General features: G+C 31.4%; 1 protein-coding gene across 2 annotated transcripts in view; it reads left to right on the plus strand.

Moving 5' to 3' along the window:
• LOC129960095 (furin-1-like) overlaps positions 1 to 7504 on the plus strand; it is a 74008-nt gene extending 66504 nt beyond the window's left edge. For both annotated transcript variants that reach the window (XM_056073202.1, XM_056073204.1), the window contains exons 21-24: positions 1998 to 2212; positions 4389 to 4492; positions 5760 to 5931; positions 6010 to 7504. In XM_056073202.1, coding sequence (XP_055929177.1) covers positions 1998 to 2212; positions 4389 to 4492; positions 5760 to 5931; positions 6010 to 6326 — 808 coding nt within the window. In that variant the 3' untranslated portion in view covers positions 6327 to 7504. The remainder of the gene's footprint in view (positions 1 to 1997; positions 2213 to 4388; positions 4493 to 5759; positions 5932 to 6009) is intronic.
• Positions 7505 to 19255: the final 11751 nt, after the last annotated feature.

Raw genomic sequence — 19255 nt, forward strand, 5'->3', positions numbered from 1 at the left:
CCGATGAATTGCACTTTCCTTTTCCTTCAGATTGGATGGCACTGGATCCATCTGTCTGATGCCCCGTTCGATTTAATCTATGAAATTCTCAATTGGATTGAGATCTGGTGATTGTGCGGGCCAAGGAAGGCAGGTAATGTCAGCGTCATGTTCTTCGAACCATCTGACAGCAATACCAGCTGTATGACAAGGAATATTGTCTTACTGAAAGTATTCGTCCCCGGAAGGGTACACCATTAACATAACAGGATGTACTTGATTTGCGAGAACACTTAAATACCCTTGGGCATTCAGACGTTGTTCCACAGTAATCAAAGGATCCATACAATGCCAAGAAAACATCTTCCAAACCATAATATTGCCTCCACCAGCTTGAAGTGTTATGGCAGTTTAGTTGGGGTCCATGCCTTCGTACTGTTTTCGCCATATCCGAACCCTGCCATTTGCGATTCATCGGATATCATGACCCTTTTCCAGTCATCTACTGTCCAAACCTTATGCGCCTTTGGAAACTGGAGACGTCTGACAGCAGAGGTTTTCGAACAGGTCGTCGGCTCCCATAGCCTACACGGTGTAATGTGCGCCGCGCAGTTCGTTCAGAGACGTTCGCAGTTGCTCCTTCATTAAGATTCCCCGCCATGTGACGTACTGTTGCTCTTCTGTTGGAGTGGACAGCTCTTTCAAGTTTCCTTTCAGCTCGAGCATTCAGTAGCCTGTGGCGACCACAAGCCAGATGTTGATACCTGGTTTTCTGCTTGGTAGTCCATTTTCTGTACACATTAATAACTGCTGCTCTCAAATACTTCAGAAGAGCAGCCGTTTTGCTGATACGGGTTCTTACGCTTCTATCGCCAAAATCATCCCGCGTTCAAACTCAGTTAAGTCACATTCTTTTCCCATATCTACGCGCGTAACAGTGTGCAATTGATGGTTCACATGCCTTGCATTCCCCTTTGGTAGCTATTTCGCTCTCTAGCGGCAACACTGTGACGCAATGGCTCATTTTGCCTAAAACTGTCCGGTGGTCATAATAATTTGACCACTCAGTGTATAATTGTTTTAAGTTGAATTTCCGAAAATTCTCCGAAAAATTAATCTACGCCTTTTTATTATTTTGTATTTTTAAAAATCGAATTTGAAAATTAAATAAATAAAGCGTCAATATGATGCACATGGCTCCTGCGGGGCACCATTCGAGTGCAAAGGGTTAAATTTACTAGATTAAATGTAGTACAAAATATAATTCATGACTACAAGAAAATTCTCATTTTTATCCATGTCCATTATTTGTATTTTTGTTCATATTTTGAAGTATTTTCATTGTCTATACAAACTACCGTAAAATAGTTGAGAAAGATAATGTTTATTTTTTCGAATTAAAAACTGAAAAATAAGAGAGAAATATTTACATTTTCTTTTATTTGGAAGAAAATCAGGTTTGTGTTGCAATAAAATGTCATAAATGAACCCTCTTATGAAGTAAATAAATTCTGTAATTTAATAACTTAGAATATTATTTAAGTATGTTCTTTTATAGTTTTTCATAGTCTAAGAAGTTCTGTCTTAACGTACTTATCGCAAATTGTTATTAAAAAAATACAATTGTAAGAAATCAAATAAAGAAATTTTGTTGTTGAACATTTAAAGAATTGAGTTGTTAAAATTTTTTATATATGTATGTGCTTTGTATGTACTATAGAAGAGATTGCATTTACTGTGTTTCATGAAATGTACGAATAAAGTCCAAAAAGTTGAAAAGTCTTATTAAGAGGTAGTTAAAATAGATTCATATCTGAACAGTTTTCATACTTAATGCTGTAGTATTTACTGGTGAAATTACTAGCTTTTGTCTCTTCATTTGTTTGCGTCAAAATTTTCTTGATTACATTTTGCCATTGCTTTTGATTTTTTTACCTTGTTATTATTTCTATAATTTTTGTGTTATTCAGTTACATGTAATCTTTTCTGAAAGTTTTTAAGTTAATTTTTTTTATCAGATTTTACAGTGATGGGAGAAATGAATGTCGTTCATGCCACTCGGAATGTCTTCATTGCTCTGGCAGTTCAAATTTCAATTGTACAGCTTGTGCAGAAGGATATGTTCTTATTCATCACACTTGTAAATCTCGATGCTTAGATGGTTTTTTCCTTGTTACCAATGGAGAAGAAAATCACTGCTTGCCATGTTATTCTACTTGTAAAACCTGTACAGGTTAGGTTTAATTTAAATACGTATTCGCTCTCTTTTTATTGAACAGGATGTTTCAGAATGAAATGCAGAATTTTAAATCTGCTTTATATTTATTAATTATGCTGAATTATACATGACTTTAGAAGGGTTGCCGAGTTTTTCCTGCAAGTGTTCAGTGAAATAGCCATTCGTTACATGGCATATGAATAAGATGATAGGTTAGTTATCTTGCATGAACAGTATGACTGGAGTAATTGATGCATCAGTTCCTTCAATTCTGATACTGAATTCGGTTAAATCAGCTGGTTGCATTTCCTTAAAATCATCCGTTCAGAAGATAACAATGAAATCACTTATTCATTGTTAACCTTCCTAACAAAATTTTAAGGGTCATGCTTGAAAAGCTCTCACTTATTCAACATCACTGATCCTAGTCGTACTTATAAAATGCAACTAGTGCTTGCAACATGCACAGGTAGTATCATAATTGAATATTGTATAAAAGCATGTTGAACTTTAACTTATACATTCGTCCTTTATAAATTACAAAACACACAAATCTCTGTCCGGTAATCACCTTTTTTGCTTCTAACGATTTCATACTGAAGGGTGGACAGTTTATAAGCATGTGGGCAACGAAAACTGATATCTTTGTTTATTTAGTTTTGCTGTAAATCTTTACTATGCACCTGAATAAGCAATAAAGGTTAAGTAAATAATTAAAGCCGTGTTATTAATTCTGAAATTTCAATCATTACTTAAAAATTTCTATTTAATGTTGGGTAAAAGTAATATATTTCTAATTTTTTTAAATTATTAATGGGGTCAAATGTTGATTAATGAAGTGAAAAATGTTTTGTATGGGTATTTAAAATTTCCGTTTCTTTATGAATCTTTCCTCTTTTATATTCATTAACGTTATTTTGGAATTTATCTGTTCCTGTTTTGGAAATGAAATGTATTAATTTTAATATAAAGATGAAAGATATACTGAAAATAATAAGTATCGAATTTGAAATTGTTATTATTACCAAAATGAGCTAATTGAATATTTAGTGCTGGATTTTTACTTAGTTACATTTGTTGGCTATGAAAAAAAAAAACACTTCATTTAAAATAAAAGCTCTTTTTTTTATATAAATATTTTTAAATCTTATGCGATTTTACGGTTAAGGTCTTTTAATTCTTATGCATTTTAAATTATTCAGTCACAACTTGATGTAGGTGGGAGATATTTTTTTATTCAAACAACGCCATGATATTACGATGCAAAATTTGTGATTATTTAAATATATTTATTTGAAATTAAATACAATCCTATTTATAAAAGTGTATTAATAAGTTATTAATGGGAAATGATATTCAAAACAAAGCTACTAACTAGAGATAGAGGTATGAAAAAAATTTCATTTGAATGTTGAACTAATAATATATAGAGTTTTAAGGAAAAAGGTATTATGAATTAAGGATGTATTGAAAATAAAAATACATTTTATGTTTAATATCCATCCTCTTCACTTCACTAATATATGTACATTTGGCGAATATAATATTTTAATGCTTCTCATTACCATTAACTAAACATTACATATTTAATCCCGATGAAGAATCACCTATGAAGTTGAATTAAATATATATTTTATGAGCATTGTTACATATATTTTCTACTTTTTTAGATGATTAGAATGAAAAAAGTGTGATAACAATACATTCTTCATGAAACAAATGTGACATAAAATGTTATGCATAATTTAATATTATTATTTTACATGGAAAAGCTCACATTTTGATGAGTTCTTTAATAAAGAAAGCAAAGTATGTAGTTTATTATTAGAGGTAGATGAATTTATGAGTGATTGTTTGATAACTCAAAATTCTCCATGTATAAAATAATTAAAAATTATATATGTAATGTGTTTATGGTATCCTGGTTTAGCAAAGAATGTCTTGGTTCGCTTTTTTCTGATTATTGCATATTATTGTGTATGTATTTCTGAAGTAAATTGTTTGTGCAACTTTGTTCAACAAATTTTTTAAATTTCCATTGATATTACTCTTAAATATCTTAATTTCCTTATTTCTGGAAAGAATTTTATTTTAAACTTACTTCATTTCATATATGACAGAAGTTTTTATATATCAATTTCTGTGATGTACCATCTCTGAATATATTGCTTCAATACAATTTCACTTGCAGATTTTGGACCTACACACTGTACAAGTTGTTATGAAAATTCAACATTTTCTGGTAGCTCTTGCATTCCATGTTTGGATGATGAGTTCTTTAATAAAGAAAGCAAGGTATAACATTTAATATTATTTGATCAACTAAATCTTTTGTAAAGTTAAAATCTAAATTTTTAAATACGTTTTTATGGAATAAGTAAAACAGAAATTAAATTGTGAATATTAATTTGAAATAAATGTGAGATAAGTAGCATGAAAGATAAGTAAATAATGAAAATAGGATTTTTTAGCTTTTCAAATGTTATTAACCATTTAATTTTTTTTTTTTTTTTTAACTATCTAATAAGATGACACCTTCTAATTTGGGAATATTTTCTCATTTTGATTCAAATGGAAATCCATTGAATACTTGACTTATCTATGTATTGGAAGTGATTTTAATATTGAATTATAATCGTTATGAATGGTTAATATTTTGCTTACAGCTATCAAAATTAGATAAATCGATCCACTTATGGCATTCGGGCAAAAAAGTTAAGCGGTTAATGCAATATCTTGTGAAGTCGAGCCCTATTGAAATAAAATTGTTCTAATGCAAATTAACAGAAGAATGTGTTTATTAATGAGTTTATAGAAATAATTCTATGATTCCTCATGAGTTTAATCAATTAGTACAATAAACTAATAATAAGTAGAAATAAGATCGGATAGATTCGTTTTTAGTTATGTCATTTAAAATTTAATTTTGAAATTTCCTTTTCAGTGTAACAAAATATTTAATAATTTTAGAGTGGAAGCTCTCATTTTTGAAATCTACACCGTAACTTTTTCTATCAGCTATAAAAATAAATTCATTCTTAATTATTCAAAAAATATCTTAGGAAAATGTGTGTAGAAGCATCAGAAATTAAAAGGACTGAGATGTCTTTTTCTTTCTTTTCAAGTTATAAAGAAGAAGGAAAAATTACCAGTTATTTTTATGACAGAGACTGGCATCATTGATCCATTGAATCTTAAAACATCTTAGTAGTATTCTAACGGGCAAATTAATCATTAAATTGATTTTAATAATTTTTTTTATTTATTTCATTTAAATTGACAGCTGGAAAAATTGAATTTAAATGAAAGTTGCAGGCTTTATAGATAATATATTGTCTATTATTTTTAAATGAAAAATAAACTAAATTGTAAAAACATTTTTTCATAGCTGTTGAAAAGAGAAAAAAATATGAAAAAGATTGAAATGTTATTAGTTATGAGCTATCTAGGATTGCTGCTTTCACCTTCTTTCTTACATTAATTACAGTAGTGTAAATAATGTGCCAAGTATACAAATGTTTTTGTATATTAATATGTTTTGTGAAATGCTATTGCTAAACAGGAATGCGAAAGATGTCATGATAATTGTGGAAGATGTTTTGGACCTGAAGAAACAAATTGCTTGTCTTGTCCTGCTCTATTGAGACTAGATGAAGTGAAGCATATGTGTTTTCCATGTTGTGATGGATCAGTGTTAAAGAAGTCAGAATGTTGCACTTGTAGCAAAGATTTAGGTAATTCTTTAATATTGTACTCTAAATGTAACCATTGATTTTAACAAAAAGCTTGCACTAAAATATTTTTCTTTTTAGATGTGTGCATCAGTTCTGATCATCCTCGCAGCATCACTGTTAATTTATCGAGTCAAAACTTTAATGAAGTCATTATCCCTCTAAGCCATGTTGTACCTGTTGTGATAGCTATTTGTTTATCTGTAGTTTTATTATATGTGATACTATTCGGACTTCTTCAGGCAAATTCCATGGGTTGGTTTCGTCTTAAGTTTGGTGAACAGAAATATGAGAGAGTACCTAATAATATGGCTGCTAAATTTGATGCAGAAATGGAAAAAATCTCTCTCACTCATGATGACCTAGAAGATGAAGATGATATATATGAAAAAGTTTAGTCATATAACACTTGTGCCTGATGAACAAACAGTCTTTCATTAATAATTATATGTACGTTTAATTAGAAAAAAAAACATTTTTTCAGAGCTTCAGATTTATTAATACTTAATTTATTTGTAAATTACATATGCTTATAAAACTCTTGACAAATATTCCTATATTTCCTTTATTAAGCAAGTTATTCAGCTCTATTTATTGCATTTTTAATTGTTGTTTGGATTGTTCATACACTATCAAGTTTTCAAATGAATAGCATGACAACATCTGATGTGTTTTAAAGTATCATGATTTTCATATATTGCAGTCAGCATCACTTTGTATATTCAACTATTATAATCACATACAGTAAAGCATATTTCATTTTAGTGTGAGATATATAAGCAACAAGAATATTTAATTGCATTTAATTTCTTGTGATTTTTATCTGACATTTTAAAATTTTGTTGGATGAAAAAGCGAACTTTTAAGGAAATTAAATTCCATATAGAGTTTTAAAAAAAAAGTTGAATTCTTATTGCAATTTTTATGAGGTGAAAAATTCGTTACATGATATTATAAAATTCTAGATGATAACTTGTTAAAATTTAGGAGTTTTATTGCTTTTTTACTTCCTCTGTTTTTTTCTTGAAATATGAATATCCTGATTGTTATTGAATTTTTACAAATACTTTTTTACTGTAAAAATTGTTATGGTTGTGATTCATACAAGTTCCTGTGAATTGATTCATTCCAAGAATCGCTCCCAATTAATATTTTGATTGAAAAATTTTATTTCCTTTAGTGGATGCACTTAAGATATTTTAATATTTGGCCTCTCCCCCAAAACTGATTTTTTATCATTGTTTAGTGCTTTTATTTTGTATACAAAAATATTTGCTGTAAGTTTTTGAAAAACAGTAAAAGTTTCAGAGTTTGTTAGTTGCAAGCTGTGTTATATAAGTAATGCTGACTGTATTTTTTAAACTACTTTTAGCATGTACTTAGTGCAGGAAGCATAGTTAGTTTATCAGTGATATTTTTATTCAAAAGGATTCATATTTTATGCATATAGCACCAAGTTTTTTATAGCATTCCCCTCATGTGATACTTGTAAGAAATGTACAGCTTGATTTATGTATATTCAGTTTTTTTAATTAAAAACACAGTTTGCTGTACTTTTTTAAATAAATCAGCTTAACGTTAATAGTATGTTTTCTTTCTTATATCAACATTATTTCTTAATTTTATAACGTTTAATATTTTATAGACGTTTCGATGATAGTCATTATTTAATTGGCGAAGCTGAAAGACCAATTCATCCTGCCAAGAAACATTGAAAGAGAACACAGTCTAACACATCAGCTACTCATCCGAGTTTCATATACCATCAGCTTGAATCAAAGGAATTAATTTTCTGAAAAAATCTACAATGAAACGAAGTTTTAAACAAACCAACACCGTTTTCTTTAATGTAGATTCCTTCTTACGATCATTAGAAAAATTACAGAATACGATTTCATTAAAAAATGAAGCTATTAAAGGCTAAGATGTTACTTGAAATAAGAACTACATATATTAACTGTTATGAGAAAAAGCATCTATACGCAGGTTGATTCATATTAAATGGGACAAAAAGAATAGCATAGTACGAACTCCGTAATTGATTTATTTAACCGAATTAAATTTATTCTGAAACTTCAAATATACAGCAGCAGCGAAAATTTTGGTAATGAAACCGCCACTAGAAGGAAGTATTCTCCGCCATAATTATCAAAATGCACCATCCATGCTGTATAAAGCATTCTGTGTTTTGGAATATCCTTAAACATAATCTTTTATCATCGTTTAAAGGCATTTTTGGTCAACATTTGTTAAAGAACCAATGTATCGTTACAATATTGAAAGTTCGGTGAAATAATTTCAGGACACTAGCTGCTTATGTAAGAAAACCAGCCGAAGATGAGCACCCGACAAAATCGAAATGGTTTAAACGCTTTTTATGAAGTATCGAAAAATTAACGCAGTGTGCGACTGCCGAATGGGCCTCAACGACGTGTGTTGTGGAGACGTCTACAATTCAAGCCATACGCATTTCAAATGGTATAAGTTTTGAAACTGTCCGACAAGCTATTGCATAAAGATTTATTTGTGGATTTGCAACATTAGGTGGCGATGGATGGTTTCGCGTACAGACTTGTGTTTACGGAGGAAAACACCTTTCGCTTACACGGCAAAGTTAACGGAAAGTCTATATAGAAAAATGGAACCTCGGCCTGATTCTCAAAATATGAATTGTTTTCTGCACTATAACCAGAAATAATGGTTTTTTTTTTTTTTTTTTTTTTTTTTTTTTGTCTTTTGTGAAAAGTAACATGTTTATTTATCATGACATGTTAGAGTGGTTGTTCCCTCTAAGACAAATCGGTTCCCGGTTTCATTCTGCAGCAAGACAGTGCTCTATCACCTTGCCGTAACAATATGTCTCAATATCTGAATGATCGTCTACTCCATCGCTGGATTAGCCATGCTGGGTCAAACGATATGCCTTTTCCTTCCTGGTACAAAAATTCCTAGATCTAACTCAGTGTGATTTCTTCCTGTGGGGTTTTGCTTAAGTCTTCTTGCCTCCACTTCCCCTGAACTTAACAGCAACTGAAGCAGTGGATAACTTACCTGTTCAATTCAGGACATATTCCATCCCGAATGTGGCAAGAACTGGAACATCGCATAGACACTAGCCGTTTAGCTGGAAACCACGCATAGAACAGCTATAAAATCTTGGATAACTGTAATTTCAGTAGTAAATTTGATTTTTTTAAATAGATTAATTACAGTGGTGCAGGTATGCATTATATAAAACACTAACGTGCTTTGTCGTCACACTAATTGTTCTTGTTACTTATTGTCGAATGGCAGCCGCCAAATATAAACAAACCTCTGTACGAATTTCAGATTGCTTTTTTTAACGTTTTTATAGCTGCATTTCATTCAACGCTTCTCTTAGCTGATTAATGCAGTTACAAACAATTATGTAAAAGAACAAGATAATTGAAATAGACGTTTAACTGAAAGTTTAATCCAGCTCAAAAATATGTTTAATCGTCGCAGATGCATAATTTCTATGACTTGCCTTTGGAATTTCATATTTTCTAAAATTATAATCACAAAAAGGATCTTTGCACAAAAGTTTGAAGCAGAATTTTCACTTTCGCTTTTATTTCGTAGCACATAATTTTTTTTTTTATTTGCATTTGCAGTAATTTTTAGTAAACTGATTCAATTGGAATTCATGTTTTTCTGCCATATCAAGTAAAAAGATTAATTTTAAAAAATGCATTCCATATTAATTGTTTAACAGTGATGTTTAACATTAATTAAAAATAGTTTGGGTGAACAAATTGGTCGTCAAATGCCGCTAGTTTAATAATATGCTAAAAGTTCTACATTATCATATTATTAAACTAGCGGCAATACTCATAAAAATGTGATTCGTTCTACAATAAAATGATTGAAGAAATGACAAATAATAATTTTTAGCTGGGATAATGATGATAGTTTTGGCGTTTTGTGGTGCATTATCCTTTCAAAATGAATGAAAATATAAGGAGGTTCACAAATGTGATATCCTTTTTGTAAAGGCATTGAAATGTGCATTAATTTTCTTTTCAATGGTTTAGTTTCTATTGGAAAGTTAACTTATTTTTGTGCGAATATAAGCAGAGTTTTAATTTTTCATAGCTATGGAAAGGTATTTGAATGCAAAATCAATTCAGCAAATATCACATTTTAGATTCCAGTAATTTCCGTATAACAATTATAAGAATTTCAAAATGCCATATTATACGAAACGTATTAATGGAACAATAAAGTGTTACGTTCTAAAATTTAAAAAAATATACTATATTTTTAAAAATAAGATACATATCTTTGAAGAAATTTTCTCCAAGCGTTATACATTAATATGTTGCAAGCAATGTTTTCTTCATAATCACTAGTAAATTCAATTTACAGATTGCTTCTTCTATTTTAAAAAATGTATTCATTTTCTAAAATTTTTTAAGCATTATTTTAACTTCTTTTCTGTACTTGTAAAAAAATGAATAACAGAAAGTCTGTTATTTTAAATTATTGCATTTAACAGAGAAATCTTTCTTATGTTATGTAGAGTTCAATACATATAAAGTTCTCGCTTAATTTCTGTGCTCACAGTTGAACGGTCTATGGTTAGGAAACCTGACTCAAATTGTTCAGCTAAATCTCACCCTTTCATTGTGCATTTTTGTAGTCGTATATTAAACTTCTTAGATTTCGCCTGTTCTTTCTTCCCCTAAAATATACTCCCATATTCCTTTTGCCATTTTCCCCACTTTTACTTTATCTAAATCTTCCATATCCTTATACATTTGCTAGAAAAGTCTACATACAAACAAATGGTGTATATTCAAGAAAGAATAAAAAAGCACATTAGAATGATAATGTTAATTTCAGTCTTGCTTTTTATATTCTTTACAAATTCATTGTGTTTTAATAATAGTAATTGCCTTTACTTTCATTTCTCATAATTTTATTCTATTAGCTATAAACATTTTGTTATTCTTCGTTAGTGTAAAAGGTCTGCAATGAAAACTTTTTAAAAATTGTTTTAATTTTGATAATTGAATTTTATATAACTTTCAGAACTGATACCAGAAATGAAATACTTTTTTTCTCTAATCATGTAAAGATTTTTTTTTTCTTTTCATAAGAGGCTGTATTTGAGGGGAAATAATTCAAATCAAAGTATATTGACTTTTTTATTTTCTCATCTCAGAATATAAGTGCGTATAACTAATTTAAATTCTAAATGGGTTTATTAATAAAGTTGCAATTCCTTATATTGGTGTGGCTTTATATATATATATATATATATATATATATATATATATATATATATATATATAATATATATATATATATATATATATACACACACACACAAAACGTTTCCGCTTTTCTAGCGAACTTGCCGAGATTTTCTCTTTTCAACATCCAGCAGTTATCGGAAAGCAAGCTGAAGTTTAAAGTTTTTTGATATCCTTTTGCATTTCCCTTATGTCTTGGCGAAATATTTAACCTTGCTCCTCTCTGATTGCACTTAAATTTTCAGATTACTCTTCCAAGTGCGAAGAGGAAAATGAGATATTAAGCTAATACTACACCATACTGAGATTTTCTAACATTCGTTCTGCAGTAAAGTTGTAGATTGAGCATGTTGTTTCTTACAAAGCTAGTTACTAAAAGTTTGAAAGATTTCTAGGCGGTTTGCTCGTTTACTTTTATTTTAAGCTCAAAATTTTCACTCATTATTTTCCAGTTAAAGTTACGCTAATAAATACTCTTTCCCTAAGCCTCAGCCTGGAAACTGCTCACAAAAGCATTTGAAACATTCTCTTCACTTCAGTAATGCCTTAACAAATTGTTTTATAAAGTCTCATTTTATATGAAGTACTGGAAGGAAAGTCTTTTTTTAATTGATCAAATTTTCCAAACCACAGAACACTGAGTAAAGCAGAACTAGAATATTTGAGTGGACCCCTAGGTTTGTTTTACTCTCCCATCAAAATACATATTTTCCACTAAATTTGAAATATTTCTTTTCTGTTGTTGCTTTTACTGTGTAGTTATTACTGCAAAAGCAATCAAATGATTAACTTATCCTCTGGAAGAGGAGGAAAATAAAAAGTTATACTCAATAGCTCATAAATATATATATAGTACTGGATACACAGTACTAAACTAAGCAAGATATTGTTGGGAAAACTGCAAAAAGTGAAAAGAGAGAGAGGAGGACAGACTTGCATCAACAGGTTAGTCGTTGCAGCTTGGTTTCTCTGGCTTTACTAATGTGTTTAACAGATAATTTTCCAATTTAGAGGAAAATCTTAAAAGATTATTAGTATCTTTTTTTCTCGGATAAATTTATATATCACAAATTCTCATTTAAAATTTGATTATATTTAATAAAATTATATAAATAATATTTCAGTATTATTAATTATACAAATTTTGTGTACATTAAATTTGTGATAAAATTGTTCGTGATGGAATGTTTTAATTTTATCAATCTGCATCTAAAAACCATAATAAACAATTATTCTAAGGCAATTTTTTTCATCGTGGATTTATTAGATTCTAAAATCTTGCAATCTTTACGAAAATAGAGGGTGATCAACCGTTTTCACAAATATTATAACAAGATTTCATTAAAAACACTTTTGTAAAAGTTATTTATAAAACGATTTAAAATTCAGAATATGCAAAGACGAGTATTATTTACAGATACATATTACAGAAAATTCGTAAATTTATTATCAATTACTTAAATGCGTTGTCTTTTAAATTCTTTCTGTGCCATTGAATTCATGTCGTTTTGAATTCAGTTGAAAAATTTCAATTTATAGACATTCTCTGAAATGTAAATTTTAATTTTTAAAGTTGCTTTTTCAGATTAACTTTTTAAAGTTCCAATAATTTTTTTTAAAAAATACTATAGATTCTTCTTGAACCGCCATGGCTTACTGATCAAGTCTTTGTTTGATGATAATGAGTTTGAGATTTTACTCCTCAGATGATTCATCATGCAAGGCGGACAAGTGTACATTAAATCTGTCATTGTGAGGCAAACACTCTGATGTTGATGTGAAATGGAAGTTTGGATTCATGTATTCTCCTTTCATCAATGGTTGAAAATTACAAGGTTCTCCAAAAAATAACTGTTGTCTTATTTCAAAGCGGGACTTAACTGTCACAGCTGCAGTGTAATAATAATAATTAAAAAAAAAAAAAAAAAGATGGACCAAACGTGAAGAGTTGGTAAAACCAAACCAAATAAGTTTCGTAACAGTTTACCAGATTGAAGAAATATAAAAGTTGTGGAAGAAATTCCTGAAAGAGCCATTATCTTGTTCATTACTTGTCTATTGAAGAAGAAAGTGCTATATGTAAATGCAACGAAGAATGAAGATTCTCAGATGCGGAAATTTTCGTAATGGTTATCTGGACATTTCTTTTCCACCGAATTGGGCCAGGTAATCTCAAACTTGTTCACCAACAATCGAGGCCGGATAATCAAATAGACAAAGAAGGTAACTGCGTAGGGGCCTCACACCTTTGCAACGCCCCGAAAGTTCAAGATTTACTTTAGTTTTATTTTCAAGATAGTTTAAATTTGCAATTTCGTTTGATTCACATGAACAGTGTACTTTAACTTATTCGAGACATTTTTTTATGGTTGTAAATTCGCTTTTATATCTGTGAGGTACAATTTATATTGCAAGTGGCTGACTGACTCACAAATCAACAGCCTTAGTAAACTTTGTGTTAGAATATTTATATTGTATTAAAAAGTGTTTGAAATATTTTATCATTATGTTTAAAATTACTGAGAAATTTTTCTTTTTCTTATATGTTAAGAGGTGAAATCAACTCTGTTGAAAGTGGTTCACTATTAAACGCCTTATTATTTCAATTTTCCATTTAAAGATTGCGTACAGGAAGAAAAAATTAAAACTAATAAAAAGAATAACTGATTTTGAAAATTGGAGATCAGAATGGGCATTATTTTGACTAAGGGCCCATACAGTGTTTAATTCGGACGATCGACCGTTTTATTGTGTCAACTTTTTTTGTAGATGGTACCTTAAGACTCTTATGTAGGAATCTCTCTTTGAATTTACAGTGAACCTCGTAACCAGAACTATCGATGTCTGCGAGAAGTTTGGTGTATATGTTACGGCCAAAGCCCGAAATCGGCCAGTTCGCGTTTTGGCCGACGTTGCTGTAAACTTACCGGCCAATGTCTGATCTTTTCTTGATTTCGGGCTTTGGCCGGCCAATTCGCGAAGTCGCTTGGGACGATCGGCCAAAGCAGGAAGAAAGAAATCAAGAGCAGATTGTTTTACACACTGTTAAAAAGGAAGTATTTAAAAATGAGTACTTCTATGTACTGTTTTTTTAAAGTACAATTGTTTCATAAACGAGTTCAAATATAAATAACAGCTCTGAGTTAAAAATAAGCTTGTAATATATAAAAATATGATCTCGTGTTATTATGTTCTCATATTAAAGCCATAATAGAAATTATTCAGTTAACGTATATGCTGTAAAAACGTGATAGCGTGAAGAAGATTAGATTTGCTCTCTTCAAACTGACGAATTATATCTTGAGTAAATACATTGCGTATCGTGTATGAATACAAAGGCAAATTGAGTACTGTGGTGGTATGTAGATTATTATGATCTGTGCAGGAAGCAACAGGACGAATGTTGTTGGAAACCTTTCTTTAATAATCACATTCACACACTTAAACAAGCACAAACACAAAACATTCACGCGCGCGACCTTTCAGTTCAGCGTCACATCTCATTCTAATTACAATCGCAATGCACTATGGGATGACATATGGGATGGCCTAATCAGGCATCGCCATCTAGTATCCAAAAGAGAAGATAAGAGTAATGCAACTGCTACAGTACTCAATTTGTCAACTACCTTTAAAGGTGATTAGTCTTTTTCTGCTCCATAGACCTAATATTAAAGATCCCAGATCACATTGTCTCTCGAAATATCGCTTCAAAAAATAAGAAATTTTTTCTAAGGCAAATATAAGGGCTAATTAAAACAAATATGAAGGAAAAATAGTTTTATTGTTAACATTATTTAAAGACATTTCTTTTTTGGCGCCATCTGCCGAATTTCACTTACAATATGTCCTTATTTATATTTTATATATAAATTCATTATATTTATTTTAATTTACTCTTAATATTGTTTTTTCCCTTGTAAAAAAATTGGTATTTTAGGAATCGATATTTCGGAAGAGAATGTAATCTGGAAAATTTAGCATTAGGTCCATGGGGCAGAAAAAGACTGACGGCAACCCTTAAAACATTTCTTGGAATACACCGCTCTTGTGCGAGTTAGCCCAGTTGGCAGCGCATTGGGCTGCAGATCGAACGGTTTATGTTCGAATCCCTCTGGTTACAACAATGTCAATCGAGAATTCCTTTTGCAAATTTAGGTTTGCATAATTTCTGCAGATTTGGAATTCGAATACTCAAATTCGAATCCCTGTACATATTCAAAAAGTGTTTACGTGCATTTCTCAAATTTAACTCTATTATACTCGGAGCTATTATAACAACATGAAGTACTCAAGAATTAGTACATTTTACTTATTTTTAATAGTGAATTTTACTAATTTCGAATGATGAAAACGATTACGATAGTGTTAAGCGTCATTTATTACAACAAGTTGAACTTCCATGGCATTTCGAATTGCATAAGCGTTAATTCTTCCTACATTTACAGATATTTGTTTCGCACTTGGTATTGCACTTACATCTATCGTAACCTTGGCCGCCGGTAAGTGATTGGGTACAAGCTATGTTTCTTAATGACTTTTCTTCCGTGCCCACGGATTTCAATGGGAGCAGTTTCTCGGGCACAATGGAAAACTCACTTCTGGAATAGTGTTTTGAGTACCCCACGTGCTGTTCCTAACTTGTAGAAGCCGTCCTCGACTTTCAAAACAACTGCAAGAATGCTCCTTGGATCACCTCGACCTCAGTCAACATCTGGTATACGGACGCGTACATTATCTCCAACTTTTGCTGGTGGGAATTTTGCATCTGAATTTTGAAGCATCTTCGCAGCTTGGCCTTTCAAATTAACTTGAGCTGCTGACCTCTTCTTCCTGATTTCATGTTTATTATGACATAGCCTGCAAGTAATTTTTCCTCCATACCCTTCGTCTGCTTATCGGATCTGTGATTTCACCGGAAAGTGCGAGGCTTCACTGGAAAGTGCGAAGTCACCACTCCACTTCACGGGAGTGACCGATATTCGTATTTGATGATGCACTATTCCATACAGGTCATTTTTAATTGCTCGTGACATGATTGACTTTGATTACATGTATTCTGTTTACTGCTGGCGCCATCTATTGGTAGAATATAGGACTAAAGTAAACCTTTTAAAGAAATGACATATATTTTTAATTCACCTTTTCCAGAAAATGGTTCACTCTAATAAATAAATTAAATAAATAGTTTTGAGAAAAAAAATAAAATTTAAGAAGTAAGCTGAAACAGATAAATTAATTCAATCACACGTTACTTAAATTAGTAAATTAAGTATTAATTACAATTAATAAATTTTATATTTAATATTAAGTAATAATTTTTAATTAATAATATGATTGAAATAACAGATATTTGGAACGCATATTTAAAAATAACAATAGCAATATTATTTGTTATTCAAAAAAACTTGGATTATGCATCTCTAATGGTGACGGCCGAATTCCTTGGTGAAAAGAACGGTTTTTCATGAATTGAATAAATCGGAGACTCTCAGCCCAATCTGTTGATTCTTTTATCTGCATCCATGTCCTCGTCATATTCTGAACGTCCTGATTTGCCTGTTCGACGGAACCTTGGCTTTGGCTATGCCTAGGTTTTTCGTATACCAGTTTCAGTTCAGGCCACATGCTCTTTAGTTCATTTCTAATTTGGTTTGCAAATTCTTTCCCATTGTCTGATTGAAGTACGCTTGGAGCCCCTATGGTGATGAAGATATCAAGTAGCTGGTAGGCACATTCTTCTGCTGTTTTGGTTTTGAGAGCACGCAATTATACAAACTTGGTTAAATGATCCTGATAATTCAGTATAAACTTAATCTCGTCGTCAGGGCTACTTTGCATATCAATAAGGTCTACCTGGCATCTTAAATTCTTTAAATATCAAAGACTTAGAAACTAAACCTCTCTTAGGATTAGACAACTTGACCTGACATGGTTTGCATAAGCGAAGATATAATATAATGACTTCTTTGGTGACATTTTTGTACTTAGTTTTCAACTCCTTTTCCATCCGTGTGCGATCTCCATATCCAGTTTTCAAGTGACTATCATGCAGTATGTCAAATAATTCTTCTGCTTGCACATAGTACAAAGTAACGCTGTTGTCTCCTGTTACTGGCACAATAAGTCTTTCTTTGCTATTAACATCAAGGATATCATATTTTCTTAGACTGCGAATACTTGAATACTTGAAACAAAAATGCCTTTACGTGGGAGAAAGCCCAGTAAAATGTGTTCGCTTGCAGATTTAACACGTTAATGCGCACGACTACGTATTGTCGCTATTAGGCCAGTCATTCTCAACCTGTGGTTGCGCCCCCCTAAGGAGGCGCGAGCAGATCGAAAATAATGATAATAAATAAATAAATAAATAAAAATAGTCTCAAAATTTTCGAAATGACTAATCGTACCGACTCTACGCAAAACACACCAAATCTCCACTCTTCGCTTTCTCTTTTTTTTAAATTGTCGATTCTACACAACTAAAGGAAGCAGGGAAAAAAAATATTTGTAGCTACACAAACCTCAAACTTTCTGCTTTCAACAAAGTATATTTCAAGAAAAAATATTCAGAAATGGATTTTGAATTAATTTCTAAACGAAAACAAGTCTACATTATTCATGCAATAAGCCACTTCCAAAACTTGTGTTGCCTACATTTAGGTTGCTATATTTGGGTTCTTAGCACCACTTTATAGCTATCTTTGTAGTCATGATTAATTTTGACTTGGAGATTTTCTCTGAGATAAGCTTTTGTAGAAACTTTATGGAAGTTTGTAGAAAAACTAATGATCGCCCATCTGTCGTTTTTGGGTAGGGATGGGGGAGGGCACAAACTCATGTTAAAAATTTTCTGGGGGAAGGAAGCACATAGTAAATTCCTCCCTCGTCATAAGTTTTGGTTTCGCAATGATAATTATAATTAAAATTTGCGTCGCAAACACTGAAAGGTTGAGAAACACTGTCTTAGGCCTAACTTCAGCTGGTGCTGGTCAAGTATTACGTAAGCAGAAAGGGGGAGTTCGAGGTCTGCTTATTTTCTCTGACAAGGGGGAGAGGGGTCACGACAATTCTTAGGTAAGCATTAAATAATGAAGCAGTAACACTGCAACAACAACAAGAATGGGGAAAGAGTGTCCTGTAACGTACAAAATATCATAAAATCGTACGTAAGCAAAAGGGGCGAGGGTACAAAATGACTAAAAATATGCTTACTTAATACACGAATGGCCCCTTATCAGCTATCGCATATAATTTCAACTGAAAGCATTCACATATAGAAGTACAAATACGAGGAATATACATACTCATAATGAAATCGCTGAGTCGAAGAACTAACGGCAAGAAGAACAAAGTCGAATTGTCGAATAACTATTGACAGGATCTTCTCAGGAACGTGGCACCCTCCTTTCTATCACTTGCACGCCGTCACACCGGAAGCGACAGATGTGCGCCTACCAGTCAATCTACCATTATCACATCGGGATTTGGCCAAGGATTCCCAGCTACTTCGCGAAATGGCCAGCCAAAGTAGAATATACAATATTAATTGCAAGTATTTCGGACTTTGGCCACAACGCGAATTGACCAGCCAATTCGCGAACTGGCCGAACTTCGGGCTTTGGTCGTAACATGTACAAAAATTCGTGAACGCCTCCACTGCCGCTAATAAGGGAACATTGTGGTTGGTGGTGTGCCATAAACACTTCTTGTGATGAATGTGGCCTAATAAATTTAAATTTATTACTTTTATTTTATGTTTGGGCTTTCACTTATGTTATCACGTGCATCATATGCTCTCTATCGCTTGTAGTTTTCATTTTTCATCCGGTTAACTATTAAAAAACTTACTTAATTTGGTGTGTACTACCACCTCTTCAAGTTTAGCCTTTCTTTTTTCAATAACCCTGTAATTTTGTCTTAGTGAAAAAATTGGTGGCTGATAGCCTTTTTTTATTCTGACGAAATAAAAAAAAATGTAGTAATAATCGATAATGGGCATTTATGTACATTTTCTAATAATCGGACTGATTAAAACAGACTTTTAA

The sequence above is a fragment of the Argiope bruennichi genome, chromosome X2 (assembly GCF_947563725.1).
Source record: "Argiope bruennichi chromosome X2, qqArgBrue1.1, whole genome shotgun sequence".
Classification (NCBI taxonomy): Eukaryota; Metazoa; Arthropoda; class Arachnida; order Araneae; family Araneidae; genus Argiope; species Argiope bruennichi.